The sequence below is a fragment of the Theobroma cacao genome, chromosome 7, assembly GCF_000208745.1.
Source record: "Theobroma cacao cultivar B97-61/B2 chromosome 7, Criollo_cocoa_genome_V2, whole genome shotgun sequence".
NCBI lineage: Eukaryota > Viridiplantae > Streptophyta > Magnoliopsida > Malvales > Malvaceae > Theobroma > Theobroma cacao.
Genome location: NC_030856.1, coordinates 12193078 through 12216866, shown reverse-complemented (window position 1 = coordinate 12216866; position 23789 = coordinate 12193078). Strand labels below are relative to the sequence as shown.

At 36.1% G+C, this 23789-nt stretch overlaps 3 protein-coding genes across 3 annotated transcripts; 2 read left to right on the top strand and 1 right to left on the bottom strand.

The window, feature by feature from the left end:
- On the top strand, positions 7689-8897 carry LOC18594764 (rhodanese-like domain-containing protein 19, mitochondrial). The gene is made up of 6 exons (XM_018124634.1): positions 7689-7705; positions 7758-7841; positions 8135-8206; positions 8407-8479; positions 8569-8622; positions 8781-8897. The coding sequence occupies exons 1-6, from the start codon at positions 7689-7691 to the stop codon at positions 8895-8897; spliced, it is 417 nt and encodes a 138-aa protein (XP_017980123.1).
- On the top strand, positions 13068-13790 carry LOC108662788. The gene has a single exon (XM_018124368.1). It carries the CDS (start codon positions 13068-13070, stop codon positions 13788-13790), a length of 723 nt encoding a protein of 240 aa, XP_017979857.1.
- Positions 20858-21655, bottom strand: LOC108662787 (classical arabinogalactan protein 9-like). The gene is made up of 3 exons (XM_018124367.1): positions 21436-21655; positions 21273-21388; positions 20858-21094 (listed from the first exon to the last, which is right to left on the bottom strand). Exons 1-3 carry the CDS (start codon positions 21653-21655, stop codon positions 20858-20860), a joined length of 573 nt encoding a protein of 190 aa, XP_017979856.1.

The window sequence follows — 23789 nt, the reverse complement described above, 5'->3', positions numbered from 1 at the left end:
TCTAATAAACCTACACTAGATAAACTACATTCTAGCCTAATTTTTAACCTAGAATTCTAGCCTAATTCACAAACCCATCATATCAACTATTCCAATTTAAAGGTTCATTACCTTGGTGAGCTTGGAGGCATAAAGATCAACAAAAACCTAATATTTCCAAGAAAAAGAATTTAAGAAATTAGAAAACAAAATCTGAAAATATAACCCATAAATTCCAAGATTTGAAAATATATACTTTTTAGCCTTAAAAATGATGACTTGAAGTTGAAAATTCAAGTGTTGGTGATGGTGGACTAGAAATAGAAAAATAAAGGAAAGAAAGAGAGATTTTTCCTTATCTCTCCTAGGGTTTAGTTGTTCTGGAAAGTGGAGTTAAAAGCTGCAAGTTTGGTGCCCAAGAAGTTAGGAGAAGGAAAGAGTAAGAAAATAAAGGAAAGGAACGAAAATAAGGAAAAGAAAATGAAGAAAATTTGATTTTTCATGGTGAAGTGAAAATGGCGTTGGAAGCATGAAGAAGAAGAAGAAGCTGCTGAAAGTGAAAAGAAAGTGCTAGAACTTTAGATATTATCTCTAAAGTTAGTCAAAGTTTCACATAATTTACAAAAATGCCCTTTTTTGTTCTTTTGGTGTAGTGCTTTTAATTTAATAAGGATTTTGACCACTTTTCGCTCAGAACTGGCAAAGTGATAAACATAAAAGTTGTAGCCCTGCCTCCTAGCTTTCTAATGGTAAAAAAATCATGTCATTTGGACTTTTATAGTAAGAGATGTGCTTGAAAAACCAAAATATATACAAATAAAGCAATAGTCCATTATGCACCTTTCTTCACCAATTGAAATTATTTTTTATCCTACTCCTATAAAAATATAAAATAAATATAAATAACATAAAACTAACATTATTAACTTAAAATAAATATTTAAACATAAATTAGACTAAACTAATAAAATAAATAAAAATACCTAATTTGATCCTAAATCTAGTCCAACTTAGACTAATTAGGTATATAATCTCACATTAAATATGTGAATTTGATGCACTCATCAGTCTACCTCTAGTTATGCATCTATGGAGGTTGAGGTTTCACACTCACTCCCCATCAACACACATTTCCCTTTTTTTTTTTTTTTGTGATTTCCTCTTTATGTTTTTTTCTTTTGGTAATGATTGTGTGCTTTTTGACTACTAGATCTAGGTTTTGGTTTTTCTCTTTTTCTAAGTTTTTTTTAGAAGACGACTCCTCAATTTTTTGATTTCTTTTCTATGGTTTTTTAAGTTTTTGCTCTCCTGAAGTTTTTTTTAAACCCTCATTCCCTCCACTTTCTCTTATGTGTTGTTATTTATATTATGCAAAGGGTGCCTGTGGCCTTTACAAGGTGCAAGAAACCATTCTTGGTTCATTTTGGTGTTTTTTTATTTGTCCTTTTCCTTGGACGGATGGCCTTTTGGCCTTTTTTGATTTGTTTCCAGATGGTTCCATGCTTAACTTTAGTTTAATCTTGGAATTAAGCTTCATGCTTAGTGTTCATCAAGTGAACAAAGGGTGGCAACACAGAATTAGCAGCCTGGTAGTCGACTGATGGCTACCATGACTTGTTTTTCTTTATTCTTTTATTTTCTTATTTACTAGATTTTTCCTTGTGCTTTGTGCTCAAGTCAAATAAAAAATCATGAAGGAAGTTTTAATAAGAAAAATTGTATTCAAAGAGATTGTCACAATTTTTATTACAAAGTGGAATAGCATAAGATAATTGTTTATAATTATATACATTCATTTTTTTTCTATTTAATAAATAGTGAATGATCATGATGGACATTAAAATAATGATCTACAAGTGATGAACAAAATTAAGAGGATGATCTGCTTCTATATTTTTGTAGATTGTTTTGTATATATAAAAATTAACAACATAGTGTTAAGTTTGTTACTTTGCCTATGAAAAAAAAATATAAGGTAGTGTTTATAATTATACACATTGTTTTCTAGCAAGTCAACAAAAAATTAATGCCCCTTAACAAAATTAAGGTCATGATTTGATGCCCTACTTTTGTAAATTTTTGTGTATATACAAAACTACAAAAAATAACATGATAGTCTTGCATTCATGATGGTGCCTGTTAACAAAAATATAAGGCTTTGTCAGGCATAATTGTCAGTGAAGTTCTAGATTTTGTTCATACCAAGGGGTTGGTAAAGATTGTTCGGTAACACTATTCTTTGGTGGCTAGGTAGCTTTGGAGGAAACTCTACATGGATAAAAAAAAATAAGAAATCAAGTTTATCAGGTAAGATATTAAGCTGAATGAGAAAATATGGAGAATTTAATGTAGTTGTGATAATTAATTTGATCAAAATATAGCATAGTTTGGCATTTGGTGAAAAATGAATAGCATAAATCATGTCTACATATTCATAGACAATTATTGCTTTGGAATAGTTCAGAGAAGGCAATGACAGCACAAAACAAAAAACATAAAATGAGCAAGAAACTATGAACAAACATGTAATGCTCTGAATAAATGGTAATCAGCTCTATCAAACTACAACAAACTCATTGGTTTTGAGTAAAAAAGAAGAAATTATTGGACAAATATGGACAAATGTAATTGTATCATGAAAGTTGTAAAGCTGATTTGGAAAGTTAGCTTTTGGAATGATTATAACGGATAAGAAATGGATGAATTTATTAGTTGTACCTGTTTTTGTATTTCTTAGTGGGTGATTTTTCTCCTTTGCTGGTGGCGGGTTGCTTTTGTGGTGTAGACTCTAAGAAAAGTTCTCCACGTGATTATTCTGGTTTGTTGGTGGTGGGTTGTTTTTGTTGTGTAGACTTCGAGAAAAGTTTTTTGGCTACTTGGGTATTAATTGGTGATAGCAAAGCTTGATCTTCTGGTTGTGTTATTGTTAGTACAAGTGTTAAAGATGCTCTTGGAGTGTGCCATTCTTGGACTTACAGCTCATCAGAGTCAAACATTTTGTAGTTGGCAATTCCTGTTTTGATTGGCCTGGTTGTAAAGCCCATAGTAAATTTTTTTTTTTTTGTTGATCAATGCCTTGATAGGTCTTGGTAGATTCATGCGATTGATAGTTTGTAGTGCTACTAGTTTCTCAATTGTTGCACCAACCAACTTTTTTGCTGGCCTACCAAAGGCCACCAACTCCATTTGCGTAGTATGATCCTCTATGATAAGTTGTATGCAGTACCTAAAATCAAACAAATGTAATGTGTGATTTCTGTTAAGGTCTATGATAGCCATGCTTGATGTTGAAGTATATATAAATGTAATTTTGAGCAATGCTTAATTTTAAACATTTTAGACAACAAAGAATAAAAATAACAATCTTAAGAACATGAGAAAACAAACAAGTACATAATAAAGAATAAAAATTGTAAAACGAAATTGAACAACAGAATAAGTCCAATTTTTTCCCATCCGAGAAACCTTAACTGACCTTAACAAAGAAAATAATAAAAATAATAATCTCAAGAGCATGACAAAACAAACATGCGCACAATAAAGGATAAATTTTTTATGATAACCTCATTCAAAGGTATTGGTACTTGAAACCCAAAAACAAAAGTATCGATACCTCTACCCCTAAGTATCGATACTTGTCACCGTTTACACAAAAATAAAATGGCAAAACATTATTTTTCGTGCTTAAAAATTTCCTTTTAGTGTATTTTTCTAACATCCCTCAAACCTTTAGCAACTCTCAGCCTCTCTTTTGCTCTTTCTTATTGAAAACATCATTTTTGAAGGATTCAATCATGGTTGTGATTTTTTGGAAACACAAAGCTAAGATTTTTTACCTTTAAACTCTTTAAACTATAGTTTTCAAGTTTTAATTTTCACCCTCTCAACAGATTCAAGTTTCTCTCACTAGGGATTTAGCACCTAACTTGGTTTTATCTCTTTACAACCTCTCTAATGTAAGAGGAAGGTAGATTTAAGCATTTAAGTTAGTTTATGTTTGAATAGTAGATTAACTAGATAAAATGCTACATTAGACAAGATTTGGTTAAGGTTAGTAATAACCTAGCCTTAAATCCAAGATTTATAGTTAAAGTTGTGTTTACAATTGTATGGTTGTTACTATAGGGTCTGTTGGAGCTCCAAAGATTTAGTTGGAGCGAAGTGTTGGTGTTTCGATTACGTTCTAAGTCGACGACTAGATCAAGTTGGTAGAAGCAATGTTTTAAATGTTCTGCTACATATAAAACTAAACAAGTTTAATGGGTTACTATTTTATACGATATCAATGTTACTTCTATGAACACGAATGATTTAGCATCAAGTTGAATGATTTCAAATGTTATTTTCAAAAGTATCTATACTATGTAAATATGATTACTACATAGTAGTTTGAAACAAGGAAGTCCTTTCAAATGTTTTCCTTCAAATAAATTTATGATGGTATGATTGGAATATGATTGATGCATGACTTGACAAATGTTGTGCGGATAAGTGAATACCCACTCAATGATAATGAGATGAACATGAAGTAGATGCATGACTATGGCAATAGTGACCATGAAATGCTTAAATACATAAGAGAAAATGTATATAATGATATGAATATGTTGTGTGGATATAAGCTTCCTAGTAAGCCTATGAAATTGCACGTTATTGATGTGTTAAAGATTATATAAGCATAAGGGCCTTGATGTGAGGCATTATACCACAAAAACAAAAAGGTCTTGATATGGGGCGTTGTACCACACAAATACATGGGCCTTGATGTGTGACGTAATACCACACGAGTATGTAACCTTGAGTTAGGGGTAATGTACCACTCATGCATGACATTCATTCATACGACTTACATAATGAATGCATAATGATTATGATATTATGAATTGTGTATGATGTGGACATTATTGTAAGAGTGTTGAACTACATTATGATTGTATGTACAAGTTACATTTTCATATATTTTGAATGAACAATTAAAAGATGTAGCAAGTATAAAGGTTAGAATGATTATGGAGACTTGCATGTGCTGGAAAATATCCAAATTATGGGTTCATATAAATGAGGTGTCGATACTTAGCAAATAGAATGCCTCAGGAAGCATTTTATGTGAAAGTATTAGTACTTCCCTAAGAAGTATTGATACCTATGGCTCAAAAAGCATTCTAGATGAAAAGTATCAATACCTCTTATGAAGGTATCGATACCTACAGTATAGAACCTTTTGTTTCTCCTTTCAAATGCCTTTTCACTTGTTTTTAAGCTCTCTTTTTTAATGTAAACTTTTATGTGACTTGGATTTTTACTAAAACCATGTGAATTGATCTTGAACAACATTATTTCAAGCGTTTGGAAGGAAATGTGATGATTATGTATGAATTCATGTGTATTTCAAAGTTATGGATTATTGCAAAAGCTCTTCCCTTTTTGGCTTACATATGCTCATTAAGTTTCATAAGTCACACCTAAAGATATATTGTTTTGTCTTTAGATCAGTAGCTCACTTGGCTTTTCGCCTTGTGGATGAGTATTTTAGTTCATACTTAGTAGGAATGATAGTACCTTATTTCAAGCCTTTTAGAGTCGTTACACGCCGTAGTGGTGTCAAGTCGAGCCCTTATGTTTATTTCATGCTTTAGGATGATGACACAATTATATAAATAAATTGAGAATACTTATGGTTATGTTACTCATGTATGAAATGTTTTATTGAGCATTGCAAAGGGTGTGTCTTTTTCACGATATCCATGGTGATAAGGCCATAGATGATATGAGCACCAAAGTGTGCGTACTATGAGTAGTGAAGAATGCATATTATGTTTATAAGAAATGATGGTTGAAACTATATGTGAAATGGTTTATGAAATTAGATGAAATGTTTTACTATACTTCATGTTGATGATTTCCATTATAGTTGATAATGCACTTGATTATATGTGCCTTTTTTATGTAATAACGTGCTTATATGATGAATATGGAAAAGCTTGCTTAGGTCTTGTGCTTTATACCATATGGGCCCTTACATTAGTCATGTCCCCGGAATTGAGATGTGACAACCCATTAGGTGTGTTGTTTAGTATCATTATGTGGTTCATTTAAAAGTGGAGGAATGAAGCACTATTTAACCACCACAACATAGTTACTTCCAGAAAGATCATCTTAATTAAAATGTATCTTGAAGATATTATTCATTCTTGTTCATGCTTTATTCCCACAGATGCTGGTGCCAATAGATCCTGAATGGAGTTGTTGATCAGATGGTCTCTACCACCTTAAGATTGGTTGCCACTCAACAGTGATGGAGCTCATCGAACTTCATGCCATCAATCCATTGCGGAATGTGTCCTTCGTGACCACTTTAGGAATTGGAAATGCGATTTCTTAGTCAAACTAAAAAATTGTTCTACATATTGAGCAGAATTATAGGGTGTTTATTGAGGATTGTTGATGGCATGGGATGAGAGATGTCGTAAGGTGAACTTGGCTATAAACATCAAAACCACTACATAGTTGATTCAACTAGAAACATATGCTAATTCAAATTTAACTTTGGCAATTAAAGGTCTCTTAAAACAAGAATAGTAAGTCAATACCATTCATATGTATCACAAATCCAACCGTTTGACAAATTTTCTTACGAATATGGCTTTTCAATATCTTGTTGGTATTATGCTTTTCAAGGATCTTCTTAGGGACAATACCTCAATTTTATTAAGCGATGTTATAGGAATTTTATTCCTACATGTTATTTTGACATAAGTGTACTATTTTTATTTCCTTCCAAATAAAAAAAATTGGAATTCATTTTGGAAGTCTTAAAATAAAATGTAAATTCATAATAGGTACTACATATCCATAGGAAAATTAACTATGCTAAAGATGGTCTTGCGACAACAAGTTAATAGATCTCATCAACTTCTGGTTTTTTCCTTATATTTTGCCTTCTTAACACTTTTTTAAAAATATATATTTTTGCCTTCTTTAAATCTTGTAAATCGTCTCTTAACTTTGATGGAGTGGTTAGGCTGAGATGAGCACTAAAATGTTGAGGTAATTGAATTAAATTAATAAATTCTCTTCCGAGTTTCAAAAAAAATGTACAAGCTTTCTCTAAAACATACAATTTTCTAAATACAAATAATGAGTACATATATCATAAATTAATTCTTTAATTCTTATAATATATAATTATTACTTTTTATGGAATTAAAAACACTAAATTTTAAATTTCAATTAACATATTTTGAATAAATAAACGAGTCATGCTATATTAATTCTTATAAAATATAAAATTATTATTTTTATGGAATTAAAAAATAAATTTTAAATTTCAATAAACATTTTAAAAAAAAGGAATTGTGCATAGAATTACGAAGAAAACCTAACATGTAGAGTATTTTTCTTAGATTTGTAAAAGCAATAAATTAATATTTATTATGAAATAATTAAATTAAAAGGTGCTTGCTTACTAATTAAATTAAGAAATATTATAAAAGAGGTAATTGAAAAAGATGGCTGACGTCTAAACTTGCATACTTATTGATGTTATAAATTGTTTAGTACATAAATTACAAAGTCAATCTCTCGAAAACAAAATATAAAGTCAAAGGTAAATCAGGGTAGACTTGTGTGTATGTATATATACATATATAAAACCCGTATAAGCCTTCAGGATGAACAAAGTTGAAGAGATTGAAGAGAATTGATCATTCATGGATGCCCCCAAGAGATAACGTTTCTACATTCAGATCTTATCCATCCTTCAAATAGCTACAATATATCTGTAGGCCTGAAGATATTGCCACTGTCAACGTACATGCTGCAAAAGATTTGCTTGGATCAAGCCACTGCTATTTGGATGTAAGGTTAGATCTTACAACCCAAATTTCTTTCTACTTTAACTTATCATTTTGCTGCTTAGTTTTTTTAATTTTTTTTTAAGCATTAATAAAGGATTAAGAACCTTAGATTCCAATTTTGGAAGTTTTTTATTCAAATTGTATAATGGTAGGATTTATGACATTAATCTGAAAGAATTACTTCCCTCTGAATAATCCGAAATCCTATGTACCAAAAGCATTATGTCGAGTAAATTTTTTTTTCAATTGTTTTTATGTTGGATTAATATTGTATTACAAATAATTACTTTTGGTATTAGGACACCCGCAGAATCCTGTAAAAGTCATATCACCAATGCCTCAAATGTTCCTTACATGTTCATCACCCAAGAAGGAAATTCAGTGGAATTTTTATTATATTTATCTAAATATTAAACAATCCAGGTTTGCTTCTTCGTCTATTTGACTTTTTCATATATGCCTTAAAAAATGTTTGATTTTCCAATAATACAAACTTATCCAACTTGACGATTTAGCTAGATAACTTTTTTTTAAATTTATTTACATCTTTATTTGTTGTTTGGCAATAACCAGGAAGAGTGAAAAACCTTGAGTTCCTAACCCAGGTCTCTTCTCTCTTGAAGAAGGATGATCTCATAGTTGTGGTAAGATGATAAGACTTGTGCTTTGAAAAATGGGATTAAGAAGCAAAGTAAAACAATATTCAAAAAATAATTTGACATATGTTGGGCAGGGATGCAACAGTGGAGGAAGATTTCTTGGTGCCTGTGTTGATCTTCTCAATGCAGTGAGTATATTCTAAATCTTGTAGAAGCATAGTTTATAAACAAAAAGCAACCTTTTCCCTCATGAGAATTTCAAGTACTAACTGTTGGGATATTTCCTTTAGAACTTGGATGAATATGGTTTAAGTAGTAATGGAAATGTTGTTTCTGTTGGAGACAGGGCTATGAGGATGTGAGTAACATGGAAGGGGGCTATTCAGGTTGGGTGGATAGTGGACTCGTTGGCCATGGAAAACCAACAGAAGAGCTCAAAAATTTTTGCAAATTTCGCCCTTGACAAAGTTAAATATTTCAGTGGTGTGGTTTGATCAAGATATGTTGGAATATCTAATTTCTTTTCCATCCCTAGTATTTAAAGATAAAAGAAAAAAAAGGAGTAAAATATCTTGAGAAAATTGTGGGAAATGACCTTCATAGTAAGGTGACTTCAAAAATGACCATCTCTATAATTTTAACTGTTTTTAGCCAATTTTTGACACGACTTGACAACAATACCCTTTAATCTAATTAATCCAAATGAAGGCGCGTCTCAGTTTCTTTCTTTCTGCTCTCTCTCCATTCAGCTTAAAATTCCAAAATTAAATCTCGATTTAGATTTAGCTATCCCTCCGTCCAGCACTCCAATGCCATCGAGGTCTATATCGGTAGCCAACTTTCTCACGATCCCAAAGTATAGAGATGACATCAAGGTATTTGTTATGGGTTCTTGCATTTATTTAGGGTTATTCATAGAACGAAAAAGTTGATGGGTAAATTATATGAGTTTGGAAACTTAAATCTGGCTAGGGGTAGCGAAATCAATCAGTTTATAGGCGATACATGAATATTTGTTAGGCATTGAGTCACTGGATATTAGGGTGTGTGACTGGATATTAGGAATCGTTACCTGTTTATTTGGCATTAGGTGCCTGAATATTTGTTGAGCATTGCGTGAGTTCTTTATAGGCATTACGTGACTGAATATATGTTGAGCATTGTGTGACAGGTAATACGTGACTGAATATTTGTTGAGCATTGCGTGAGTTCTTTATAGGCATTACGTGACTGAATATATGTTGAGCGTTGCGTGACAGGTAATACGTGACTGAATATTTGTTGAGCATTGCGTGAGTTCTTTATAGGCATTATGTGACTGAATATTTGTTAAGCATGGCGTGACCTGTTTGTAGACATTGCGTGACTTTAGCTACCTAATGCTGAAGGTGATTCTCTATTGATTATCTTCAATAACCTAATAAGCTCTAATGTAATTCTTGAAGTTTATATATAATTTCAGACTTGTATAGTAGCAATAGTATTAGATTTTGGTTGGTCTACCATGATGCCTAAATTAAAAAAAAAAAAAAGAAAAGAGGAAACGATAATGAATTTCTTGAAAAAGAGAAAATAGGTAACATTAAAATCCTTTTTGATTAGTGAAAAAGAGAGAAAACCTTTAAGTTGCTTTTTATTAAGAATTTCTTAAAAAATGATGTTTGGCTTGGCTTTTGCTTTTAAGAGGTAGATAAGATGAAAGGGCAGTCCGAACAGGTACTTAATAACCAATTCACCCCCTTTCATTGCATGGATATGGCTGTAGAAAACGAAGAGTCAGCTTTCATGCCTATAAATAAAGGGAACCATTAACCATTTGAATTAAATTCAATTATCTTAATCAATCTCAGATAATTAAAAAATGACCTCCAAAGATCCAAGAGTCGAGAAGGGGAAAGAGGCAGCCTCCGAAGAGGAGGAGGTGCCTTTGAGTGTGAGGGACCAGTTGCACATATTCCAACAGGAGATGCAAGTCCTCATCGACAACCAAATGCAAAGGACTTTTGACCTGGAGGCTGCCATCTTGAGCAACGAAAAGATTCTCGCCGAGATAGAGTTCAAAGTAGATGAACTTATGAAGAAATGAACTACGGTTCATTTTTTTTTGTGTCATCTCCTTGTATTTTCAGAGGGGTCTTTTTAATAAAATTTGAATAAAATTTATAGCAATTTTTATTTTTATTGAGCACATATTTTGTTGAGTTATTTTCATCATTTAAGTTATATTATGCAGAATAACTTCGTGAGTGGATGTTAGGCATTGGGTGACCTATTATTAGGTATTGGGAGAGTGGGTTATACGCGGTGCATGAATTGTACAATGCATATCTTCTGTTGAGACATTACGTGAGTGGTTTGTATGTATATGGAATAGAGTACCTATGGTGACGTGTTGTTATGTATTACGTGACGTTGGGCCAATACGTGACTGTTTAAGTTGGCATAATGTCAGTGGATATTAGGCATCGATTGACTTATTATTAGGTATTGCGAGACTGGTGGTTCGTGACTTGTGCAATTTACCTCTTGTTTAGAGGCTTATTATTCATTGAGTGACTTATTCTTAGGTGTTGCGAGCTTGGCAGTGCATGACTAACTTGTGCAATTCATGTGTTGTTTTGAGGCTTTTGTTCAATAGTTTTTTAGGCAGTGCGTGACTGGTTTTTATATATTGCGTTACCTGTTGTAGCGAGAGTGGCGGCGCATGACTTGTGCAATTCATGTGTTGTTTTGAGGCTTTTGTTCAGTAGTTTTTTTGGCTTGCATGATTGGTTTTTATATATTGCGTTACCTATTGTAGTGTGAGTGGTGGCACGTGACTTTTGCAATTCATGTGTTGTTTAGAGGCTTTTGTTCAGTAGTTTTTTAGCTTGTGTGACTGGTTTTTATATATTGCGTGACCTGTTGTTATGTATTGCGAGAGTGGTGGCACGTGACTTGTGCAATTCATGTGTTGTTTTGAGGCTTTTGTTCAGTAGTTTTTTAGGATTGCATTACTAGTTTTTATATATTACATGACATATTGTTATATATTGCGAGAGCGGTGGCGCGTGACTTGTGCAATTCGCCTCTTGTTTAGGGGCATTTGTTCACTAGTTATTTGGCATTGCATTAATGTGTATTAGACATTGCGACACTTAATTTCTATTAAATTTTTGCGACCGGTCAAATGTGACTTAGGCATTGCATAAGTGGTTTTTATGCATTGAGAGGCTATTTTTGATAAATTAACTGATCGTGACACTTATTTTCTGTTAAATTTAAGCGGCCTGCCAAATGTGAAGCTTATGATTACATATGGTGGTCATTGGATCGATGACACTTACAAGGGTGATGAGACACGAGTGAGGGGTGTTGAGAGTGATTTGTCATTTTCGGGACTAGTGAAGCTGGTTGAAGAAGTTGTTTTGGTCAACTCACATAATAATTAAATCAAGCTACATGAATCACTCAGCCATGCCATAGGGGTTTCGGGCGCAGTTATTAGGGATGATGAAGATGTAGCAAGTATTTTGCGAGATGAGAGGGCATTTGTTGTGTTTGTGACAGTTAAGGCAGGAAATGCAAACGATATTCCACATGAGCACTGTATCCAACATAGTAATCACCAAGAACAGAATGTTAATTATTCTGACATACCACACCATGCATTTCCTAACAAACAACTATGGCAATCACGTTTAATGTATCCTCATGAGTTTCAGTAGCCCGACGGACACATAAGGTGTCTGCAAATGATGTCTGCACAATTCCGAACGGAATGTGCATCGAACGAAATACTTGGTACTTTGAAACAAACACAACTGTCGCTCGAAAATGCATTGGGTCCACTGTCATTAGCAAACGACACTGTGATGGTTGTGAGTGATGATGATGCATTTGATCAGATTGAAGATGATGTTGAAGAGGATGACACGGCGGATCGGAACGATGAGTTGCACGATAACTATGAAGATGATTATGTTGACGGACATGAAGACCGTTCAGAGGATGACAGGGTTGAGCAGACCGATATTCTTGATTGCAATCATGCAGATGGCGGTACAAGTCATACCACAACTGTTGTGTTAGAAGAGGTTGAGTTGGACCACCATGGCAGAATCGTTGAATTAGAAGATATTGAGGGTGCTGACCCTATTTACGAAAACACCATCACACTTGAGAACGGCATTCGTTCACCTGATGACAGTGATTAAGAGAGGGTAAATACAAGGGTATCTCGTCAATGGATTATTCCTTGGCTAGATATGATATCCTTCCAAACAGTTGGGAGTGAGGAATCTAGATCAATGGACAACCACTTATATCACGAAAAAGTGTTTCCATCGAAGGCTGAATTGAAACGAGCTTTGAGCATGTTGGTGCTAAAAAAGCATTTTGAGTTTGAGTTAAAAAGTCATGTCACGTTTGTTTTGAGGTTGGTTGTAAATATAAGGCATGCAAGTTTGCTTTGGGTGCAATGAAGTTGCCTGAAGGAGAATATTGGCAACTTCAAACGTTGTAGAAGGTACACACTTGTACTATCGATGGTTTGCAATGTGGGTACCGAACTGTGAGCGCAAAGGTAATTGGTGAGCTTATCTCCAGCAGGGTGCAAGGAAATTGTGTAACCCCATTAAGACCAAAGGAAATAATGGAAGAGATGAATCGCAAGTGGAGATTGCAATGCCTATATGGTAAGACCTGGAAAGCAAAGGAGTATGCGAAAAGTCTTGTGTTCAGTCTGCCGGAAGAGTCATTCCAACTCTTCCCCTCGTATTTCCATATTTTGGAACTTGAAAATCCCGGTACTGTCACGTGTGTCACTACTGATAGGGAACAACAATTCAAATATTGTTTCTGGGCGTTCGGGTCATGTATTCAGGGGTTCAGTGTTGTAATACGGCCTGTAGTCGCTATCAATGTCACACATCTGAAAGGAAAATTCAAGGGTATTCTATTTGTGGCGGTATGCAAAGATGCAAATGAGCAGATATATCCATTTGCATTTGGCATTGGCCACGTCGAAGACGAAGAGTCTTGGTCGTGGTTTCTTAACCAATTGCGTCGTGTGATTAGTTGTCCTAAAAATGCAATGTTCATTTCTGATCAGCATCTTGGCATTAAGAATGCAGTTGAGAAAGTGTTCAAGGACGCTCATCATGGTCTATGCAATTACCACTTAGGGAAAAACGTTAAAAACAGGTTCAAGCGCGAAGATGTTGCAGCAATTTTCACCATGGCCGCCAACTGCTATTGGGTTGCCGATTTTCACAAACATATGAATCAGCTGAAACAACTTTGCAAACCTGCTTATGACAGCCTTATGAGATTAGGCCCTGAGAGATGGGCACGTGCACGGTCACCAGTAAGGTGATACAAGCTAATGACCTCCAACACTGCGAAGTGTATTAACTCCTACCTAAGGCATGCAAGAAAAATGCCAATAACGGTGTTAATCGAGTGCATCAGAGGCATGTTTCAATGTTGGTTCCATGACCGGCACAATGAGGCATTGAATTTGACCACACCCCTCAGCCCTTGGGCTATCGATCTGTTGAACAGACAGTTCAATGAAGCATGTCACTTTTTCATACAAGCAATCGATTGAGTAAAGTTTCAAGTTATAAGCGGGAGTAAGGACAGCGTGGTGAACTTCTCCACCAAGGAGTGTTCATGCGGTGAATTCCAGTCCAATCTACTCCCCTACACGCATGCCATGGCAGCAATAAGGTATGAGCAATCATGTTTTGTTATATTGTGCATAATAAATTGAATTTTTACATTGTTCGCCAACTGCGATTTCATTTTTTTGGCAGTAAGTACAACGTGCAGCCATCGAATTCTGCTCGGATAATTACAAGACTCGATCTTGGGTAGAGGGATATGCGGTTCCTATTCGCCCAGTTGGGCATCCTAGTGAGTGGGACATCCCCGATGATGTTCAACAAATTGTCATTTTGCCACCAAGTTGGTGAGGTCAAATGGGAAGACCTAGGAAGAAAAGGATTCCATCAGTTGGGGAAGGCAGCGGACGACATAGATGTTCACAATGCAAGAGCTATGGTCATAATAGACAAAATTAACAGACTTCATTTGCAGCTCCATCGAGAAACAGGGAAACATCATCTGCTCAACCGACGGCTCGACAACATCTACCCAAGGCATATGCAATTTGCAGACAACTCAAGCACACACAAAACCGCTGTCCAATGCGGACTACAAACTCTTATAACATTATGGGTGTCGTATATGAAGATAGTGGCCCTTCAAACGTCAGTTGTTAGGGATTGTTTCAAAGTGGCCATTGATATTTGCATTGAATAATACTATTTCAACTTGAGTTTGAATGAAAAGTAAGATACACAAGATGTCCATATGGAAGAGAAAGGCCTTATGCTAGTTATGGAGGTTTGAAAAAGTGTACCAAAGCATGAGAATTGAAGTTACTTTGAGAAAGTTATGGATGTTTCAAGGGATGGTTTCCATGCAATATGGAAAACATTTATTGAGGAAGAAAGATGGGAAGAAAAAGAAAAAGTTGTTGGAAGTAAGGAGAAAGTGTTGGAAAAAATTAGATATTTATCCTATAGTTGACTACAGTTCCCATTATTTATGAAAATACCATTGCATATTTGGATCATCAGATTCCAATTACAGTACTTAGCCCATTTGTTGGATCATCAATTTCATTGTACTTCTTAATAATTTGTATTTCATTGTAAACCATTAAATAAAGCACAAAATATTTAATTTAATAATATTTGAGTGATTGATTAGGCATCCTGTTTCATATTTTTGCCTAAAAAATGATGTATAATAATAGTAATAGTTGTTCTTAATGTAGACCGTTGTAATCAAAAAACATAAAGGGCATAAGATAGCTTCCAACTGTTTCTTTCATATTCTAGTCTTCCCAATATCTATCGATAGCTGCAATTTCATCTTCCAACTGTTCTAAACTTAGTTTAAGGGTGAAGGGAAGTTGAACCGTCCTGCACTGTCTTAAGCAATGGTCGCATCTTCGAGTAAACCCAATATCCATGACAATGGCGACCAAAGTATGGGTGATGATGAATACTCTAGCCTACGATCAAGGAAGAAATGGAAACTAGATCTTCAACTGCCTGCCGCATCAATTGGTTTTTCAATTGAACCAAGTAATGATATGTGCTCTCCCTTACGGTTTAGGGATATATCACATGGTGGTAGGTATTGGGTAATAGAGAATGCCATGATATCGTGCGGGAAAGTGGTAGATTGGGAAAGCTTAAAGGAAAACATATACCTTGAGGGTGACATATCTTCATTTTTCGATATGGGTAAACTTAAGGGTTTAAGTACCTTTCCATATTTTGATTATAGCCCGACTCTTGTTAGGAAATTTTACTCCAGCATTCGCTGGAGTGAAAATGAATTTGAAAATCCTAGAGATTTTGACCCATTTGTTTTGAACGTGTTTTTGGGAGGAATAGAGTTTACAATGACTCCCTTTGATATTGGGAAGCTCTTGAAAACGGAGTATAAACACGGACAATACAGACCTCCACCATTATAGGACCCATCCCGCATGTGCGCCCAAGTGACAAGTAGAAGAGAACCATACACCACAAATTCATGTTCTGCTCTTCATTTGAATTCTGCACCAGATAGGCTGGTACATAATTTTCTGGCTTCCACATTACAGGGAAGGATCAGTCATTTAAGACATGTTAGCGCTGAGGATCTGTGGATGATGGAAACAATTGGAAACCAGTTTGGCGTGAATATTGCAGAATATATGATCATGAGAATGAGAAAAGTTGCCATGCTGGAAGAGACAACCCTTCCATACAGGAACATCATATCGGCTCTAGTTAAGAAGAAAGGGTTATGGAGCAATAGGTATCTAGCTAATTGGAACAGTCGCAGACCTCTTAATCTCTCGTTTTGATGGCTCGTGAAAAGGGGATATGATTTAAGTCTTGATGAGCCATTGAACTCTGTCGAAGGCAGCCCAGTTCATGCTGCCCATGATACTCCATCCAAACAACCGTCTAGAGTTCTTGTTTCCAATTATGTGATGTATAATATGCTTCTAAGGATTGATGAGAAACTCAGTAATTAAACTGCTACAATGCAGGCATTGGAATTGAGGATACAGAATGTTGAAATTCTTCTAATGCAAAGAACAGATACAGCTGTTCGGGCAGCAGAAACGAGACAGAATTGACTGTCCTCAGATGAGTTTCTCCTACATTAACCTCAGAGAAAAAGGAAGTCAGTTGTCATTGGTTCTAGTTGAGTCAACCATACGAGATGAACATTCATATTTGAAAGTTGTGGGTTAACTGGATTATGGATACTGTAGTTTGTATTTCATAATTCACTTGTGGTATTTTGTTTTCTTTAACTCGATATTTTGTTATGATGGTGCTTGGGGTTGAGTTATGGTTTGATATTGTCGATGATAATTGGCTTACCCTTATTCGAAGAACATGACACAAAATAGGTGAGTCACACGATGCAAGATCAACTAGTCACGCGATCCCATATCATCTAGTCACGCAATTCAATAAGAATTAATAACACCACTCCATATATACTACTCATGCGACTCCATATCAACTAGTAATGTAATTCCATAATATCCAGTCACGAGACTTCATTTGTCTACTCACACGATTTTAGAATAAATACCCATGCCATTCCATAATAACTAGTAACGCCACTCCATATATATTACTCATGCGAGTCAATATCAACTCGTCACGCGATTCTACAAAAAAGTCATGTCACGCATTTTCATATTAACTAGTAACGCCACTCCATATTTACTACTAACGAGAGTCAATATCAAATACTCACACGATTCTAAATCTTAACGGTTCACGTGATCCATATTTACTACTCACACGATTCTAAGTGGATTAGTAATGCGATTCCATATTAACAACTGACGTGATTCAAAATTTAGTACTTGCGTGACTCCATAACAAATACTCCTGCGAATCAATATCAACTGGTGATGCGATTCCATCCACACCATTCGCGCCATTCAATAGCAACTTCTTAAAACCCTATGTCACGCAATGCAATTCAACATGTCATATAGGCTATAAAGTAAAGAAGCAAATGGGGGTTAGCATATGCAAACGAATGATGTTTGGCCTGGCTTTTGCTTTTAAGAGGTAGATAAGATGAAAGGGCAGGCCGAACAGGTACTTAATAACCAATTCAGCCCCCCTTCATTGCATTGATATGGTTGTAGAAAATAAAGAGTCAGCATTCATGCCTATAAATAAAGGGAACCATTAACCATTTGAATCAAATTCAATTATCTTAATCAATCTCAGATAATTGAAAAATGACCTCTAGAGATCCAAAAGTCGAGAAGGAGAAAGAGGCAGCTTCCAAAGAGGAGGAGGTGTCTTTGAGTTTGAGGGACTAGTTGCACATATTCCAGTAGAAAAGCAAATCTAAAACACAAGATGTGTCTCTGTAAGTGGATGGAACTTGTATGAAAGAGCAAACTAAACTGTCTAGTTGAGGAATGAAAAGTAAGATACACAATATGTCCATATGGAAGAGAAAACCTTCAAGTCCAATGGTGGGGCCGCTGGAACTAGTTGGGGAAGAATGGAGGTCCAAAACAACTGAACATGGGACTTGAAGGTTTTCTCTTCTGTATGGACATCTTGTGTATCTTACTTTTCATTCCCCAACTAGACAGTTTAGTTTGCTCTTTCATACAAGTTCCATCCACTTTCAAAGCAGCTATCGATACACAGGCAGGTCCAGAACAACTAAACGTTTACTGAAATAGAAGGATGGGAATAAGACGAAGAAGAAGCTGTTGGAAGTGAGGAGAAAGTACTGAAAAAAATTAGATATTTATCCTATAGTTGACTACAGTTCCCCTTATGTACAAAAATGCAATTGCATAGTTGAATCATAAAATTCCAGTTAGAGTACTTAGCCCATTTGTTGGATCATCAAATTCATTGTACTCCTTCATAATTTGTTTTTCATTGTAAACCATTAAATAAAGCACAAAATATTTAATTTAATAATATTTGCGTGATTGATTTTGGCATCCTACTTCATATTTTTGCCCAAAAAATGATGTATAATAATAGTAATAGTTGTTCTTAATGTTGACCATTGCAATCAAAAAACATAAAGGGCATAAGATAACTTCCACCATTTCATTCATATTCCAGTCTTCCCAATATCTGTCGATAGTTGCCGTTTCATCTTCTAACCGTTCCAAACTTAGTTTAAGGGTGAATAGAAGTTGAACCACTAAAGCTTAACTGTCCTGCACTGTCTTAAGCAATGGTCGCATCTTCTTTAAATCCCCTTAACATGTGCTTTAACTTTTATCTGGTTGAGAGTTTAGGGTGTTCAACTCGATATTTTGTTATGATGGTGCTTGCGGCTGGGTTATGGTTTGATATTGTCGATGATAATTGGCTTACCCTTATTCGAAGAACAAGACACAAAATAGGTGAGTCACGCAATGCAAGCGCAATTAGTCACGCATTGCAAGCTCAACTAGTCACGCGATTCAATAAGAATTCGTAACGTCACTCCATATATACTACTCACGCGACTCCATATCAAATGGTAACGCAATTCCATAATATCTAGTCACGCGACTCCATTTTTCTACTCACGCGATTTTAGAATAAATACTCATGCCATTCCATAATAACTAGTAACGCCACTCCACATATATTACTCACGTGAGTCAATATAAACTAGTGACGCGATTTCACAGAAAAGTCATGTCACGCGCTTCCATATTAACTAGTAACGCCACTCCATATTTACTACTAAATGGGAGTCAATATCAAATACTCACGCGATTCTAAATCTTAACGGTTCACGCGATCCATATTTACTACTCACACAACTCCAAGTGGATTAGTGACGCGATTCCACATTAACTATTGACATGATTAAAAATTTTTTACTCGCGTGACTCCATAACAAATACTCCCACTAATCAATATCAACTGGTGACGCGATTCCATCCACACCATTCACGTAATTCAATAGCAACTGCTTACAACCCTATGTCACGCAATGCAAATCAACATGTCATATAGGCTATAAAGTAAATAAGCGAAGGGGGGTTGGCATATGCAAACGAATGAACGCTGTCATGTAAATGGTGTAAAATACTAACAAACTTTACGAAATGAATAAGAAAAAAATAATGTTGTTCTTATTGGACCCGTATGCTTATCACATGAATGAATACAAAGAATAATATGTAAATGATACAACAAAGAATAAAATGGAAATGATACAGAATAATGTTAATGTTAATTATAGAATGAAAAAGAATAAACAAATTAAAAATTTTAACAACTTGAGCTATTGGCAAAAATCTCAAGGGAAAACTTTGTTCGAATACCCTCTATGTCGTTTCCCTTCAGCGTCTGATCCTCCGAGCCGATCAACCACTGTAACGAGGCTATAACCCAATCCCCGCAACTGTGCAAATCTTACTGTATTAAGGTCTTCTCATTTAACCTATATTTCATTGACGTTAAACCTTGCTTTTAACGACACGAGCTGACAAAGTACCCCGCCCAATGGCATATAATGGGAAACAATGATGTTAGTGGACTCATCTGTTTATCACGCAAGCCGAAATTTAGTGCTTCTTTTCGACCATACGATGAGTCCACTAACATCATAGTCTATTTCAACAAGTTAACGTGCACTACCACTTAGTGGCCATTGAAAAAGCACGGTACGAGAATTACGTCAACCTCATGCCATGGCAAACCCCACGAAGGTCTCCCACCCTTTCCATACTCAAGTAGATCATTTGGCATAACCGCCTCACTCTGCTTGAATGTCTTCTTGGTGGGGGAAGGCTGCATTTCTTCACTCAGTTGGAGCAAAATAAGCTGTCAATTACGTTATGCACAATAGTTAGATGCAATTAAGTAACCCTAAACCCCATACATTTGAATAATTACAACTCAGTAAAATATAATATACTTACATAGAATGTGGTGTCAATGATCAATATTCTCTGCTTGTAGTGTTGTGGATGGTGCTCGCTCGCCTGCTTACACAACACACTGATGCATGCATCAATCTGTTGGGTGTCCATCAGCTCTGTTAGCATCTCTAATCTTCGAAAAAAATGAAAGCCCTCCTGCCCTTCGATGCCCAGAATGTCAACCATGCAAATTTAAAATAGAGTTATATTAAAATTATAGTATTGCGGACTATTTAATAAATATCCTAGAACCGTTAACCCTAATATGATCTACTATTTTCATTTTACCTGGCTTGGTCGTTTTTCAGGAAGGACTCATATCTGTCCTTCAAATCGTCCTTCGCTTTACACTGGACTAATAGTGGGTTAACGTAGTGGCTTCGTAGGTATTTGCTGGCCAAGATCACACGTGCATCTTCGAGCTCAAGTCGAGGTGGAGCCTAAGCAGAAGGTCTGATCTCACCATGCAAGGGGTCCTCTGCTGGAGTTGGGATAGGAGTAGGACACACGGAAGTGGTAGTTCCACTACTCGTAGGATGAGGTACCTCTTCAACCTCAGACGGAAGAGGTAGAGCTTCGGGATAAGGTGTGGGCTGAGAATGCTGGGCTACCTCTACTGAAGATGGGATAAGCGCAAGATGATGTTCAATCGGGCTACCGGGAGGTGAGCTTCGACCCTAAATGATCAAAAAAATCAAACACATTAGAACAGTGTATACATCGTACATGTTATAACTCACGCGATGAATAACATAAAACCTCAAACCTCAAAACAGTTGATCAGCCGATTGACAATCTGATCCTCCAACCTTTGCAGTGAGTGCTGGATATGCTCATGCAGTGACTGATGACTACATCTACATCGCTCGCTGGATCTCCAACTGCATTGATTGTTGGATCTCCAACTGCATTGACTGCATCTGCATCTGTATATTTGTCTGCAATGACTGGAGGTCTTTCTTCCACTATGTCTGCATCTTTTGCAGCTCTCCCATAATGCTCGTAGTCATTTGCGGACTCAACGCCCAGTTGCGTAACTCAGCATGAGGGGCAGCACCCAAAGTAGGAGGCGAGGCAGCAGGAGGAACAGCATGATGAGCAGCAGGAGATGCACTATGAAGAGCTGCAATAGGAGAATGAGGTGCCTCAGCAGCACCTCGCTCGAAATGGACCTCCTCATCCGTGGTGCGTCTCTGCTTAACAGCTTGTCGTACTAGACTTTTCCCTTTGCGGTCCATTATTTTGCTTCTTTGCTGGGGACCGAATTTTGGCCGACCCTTCAACTTTTATAATGGAATGTATTACTGCCCCTCGGAGATATTGACCTCAATGTCCGCTAGTATGCGGTCAACATCTCTTCTGCCGTTGGCTCCAACGTCCTCACTGCCCACAACTGCACCAAAACATACATTGCCATTAGGTATAACCCTTGCTACCTTATGAGAATAAAAATAAAAATTAATAAAATAAAAAAATATGGTTTCTTTACTCACCTTGCCCTCTCTCTCCAAACTTACAATATTGGCGTGGAAGCTTGAAGGCCTCTCGTCACATTGCCATTTAAGCATTCTTGGCCAAACCTGTCCGAACTGCCGCTATCTTCCGAACAAGCTTCTGATTTTAGATATTGCTTCCAACGCCCAAAACTGCACATCAATTGTGTAACATTTTTAGTCACCTCATAAATTTTTATGTGAAAAGAATAATGATAATGATAAACATTAGGCTATGGCAGACTACCTGAAACGTCCATATGAATCAGTAAAAGTGGTAGCGCTTATTCTCTACTTCGCACACAGTAAGAGGTTCGAAACCCCTCAGTAAGTAATCCATAGTCAGACTCCACACATATGTGCCCCATGGGAATGCATTCCACTCGTCGATATTCTCTACCAGCGACAATAACCATGGAACCATAAATCGTCTATAGTCTTGACCGAATAAAACATTGGTCGCAATCAAGACAAGGGCCATCTTGCTCGCGTCTCCCTCCTGCTGAAACTGCCCTCCCTTGAACGTATTTAAAACCTGTTAGATCTTCACCTCCTTCCCCAATCCTTAATATCTTAGGTGAATTCCTCCAAGAAGGGCCTCGTGTCGATTGACAATGAGGGCCGGTAAGGGACCAAACTTCAGTCCCGTCACCAAACATAACTCCCTCTTAGAAAAGCTGGACTTCGTTTTCCCTATTGCGAACCATAACTCTGCCTCCGTGGCGTCAGGTTCGTTGATTCTGCGCAGCATTAGATTGTGCACTAGACTGACGCAGAATAAACTCTTGTCTTCTTTGACATCCATCATGTGCCCAAAGCATGTTCTCCTAAAGTTTTCCAGCTCGTTCATTTGACACAACATCTCACGTATCACGTGCAGATGCGACCATTTACAGTGGATGTTAATGCCTGCATTGAACCCCCACAAGTGCCTCGACACACAAAGCAAGGACTCCACGTTTTCCTGCTCTATTCTTGTGTTGGCCATCTGCAACACAAAACAGATAACATTCCCATTTTAATCATGTCAATACCATCATTGTAGATTAACAAAAAAATTAGAGGAATTTTTTAGAAATAGCCGTCCTCATAAGATCACTCAAAAAATAACCCTAACAATATTTTTAACTATTTTTAGACATCCCTGAAACAGAATAATTAATCTGAGTGTGGAGCATGGATTATTAAGTAAATCAACATATACACATTAAAGCAATACAGTTGACCCAAAATAATATAGAATGAACCCATGCAGATAAATTTCATGCAGTTATGACACTTGTGCAATTTCCTACAATAATAATCACGCAATGCCTAATCAATTAGTCACGTAATTACTAACATTAAATCACGCAATGATTTATAAACAAGTCACGCAATTCTAAGAACAACTAATCGAATCACGCACACACTAACTGATGCCATGCCTGAACAATATTCATGCAATAACCTATCAATCAGTCACACTAAGTTAAACCCTTTTTCAATCACGCAACCCCAACGTGACCCCATGCCAAAATCCACTCATGCAAAAGGTGCCAACCACCTAAGCACGCCCTCACTCACCCAATATCTAAACCCTTAACCAAATTCCTAACACATACATATCAACCAGTCACGCATGGCCGGTCACCTTTCCACCCCAGCAACACCAACAATACCACCTTCATGTTTATATTCAAAAATTTCAAATAACAAAAATATCAATATGAACGTGCAATATGTATAGGTTTATGCTCAAAAACCTTAACCCTAAACATGAACAATAACCATTCTGTCAAAAACCTCCACATGGTTTAAAATTAAAAAAAATCATAAAAAAATATTATACCTTTCTCAGCGTAATATCAACTTCCTCACACTGCTCAATATGTGAACT

Coding starts and splice junctions, on each gene's coding strand:
- LOC18594764 (XM_018124634.1), top strand. Junction 7,842..8,134: donor CACTGCTATTTGGATGTAAG/GTTAGATCTTAC, acceptor TTTTGGTATTAG/GACACCCGCAGAATCCTGTA. Junction 8,623..8,780: donor GTGTTGATCTTCTCAATGCA/GTGAGTATATTC, acceptor TGTTGGAGACAG/GGCTATGAGGATGTGAGTAA.
- LOC108662788 (XM_018124368.1), top strand. CDS start 13,068: ATGGAAGAGATGAATCGCAAGTGGAGATTGCAATGCCTATATGGTAAG.
- LOC108662787 (XM_018124367.1), bottom strand. CDS start 21,655: ATGGACCGCAAAGGGAAAAGTCTAGTACGACAAGCTGTTAAGCAGAGA. Junction 21,389..21,435: donor GTTACGCAACTGGGCGTTGA/GTCCGCAAATGA, acceptor CAAAAGATGCAG/ACATAGTGGAAGAAAGACCT. Junction 21,095..21,272: donor ATCCAGCGAGCGATGTAGAT/GTAGTCATCAGT, acceptor TTGATCATTTAG/GGTCGAAGCTCACCTCCCGG.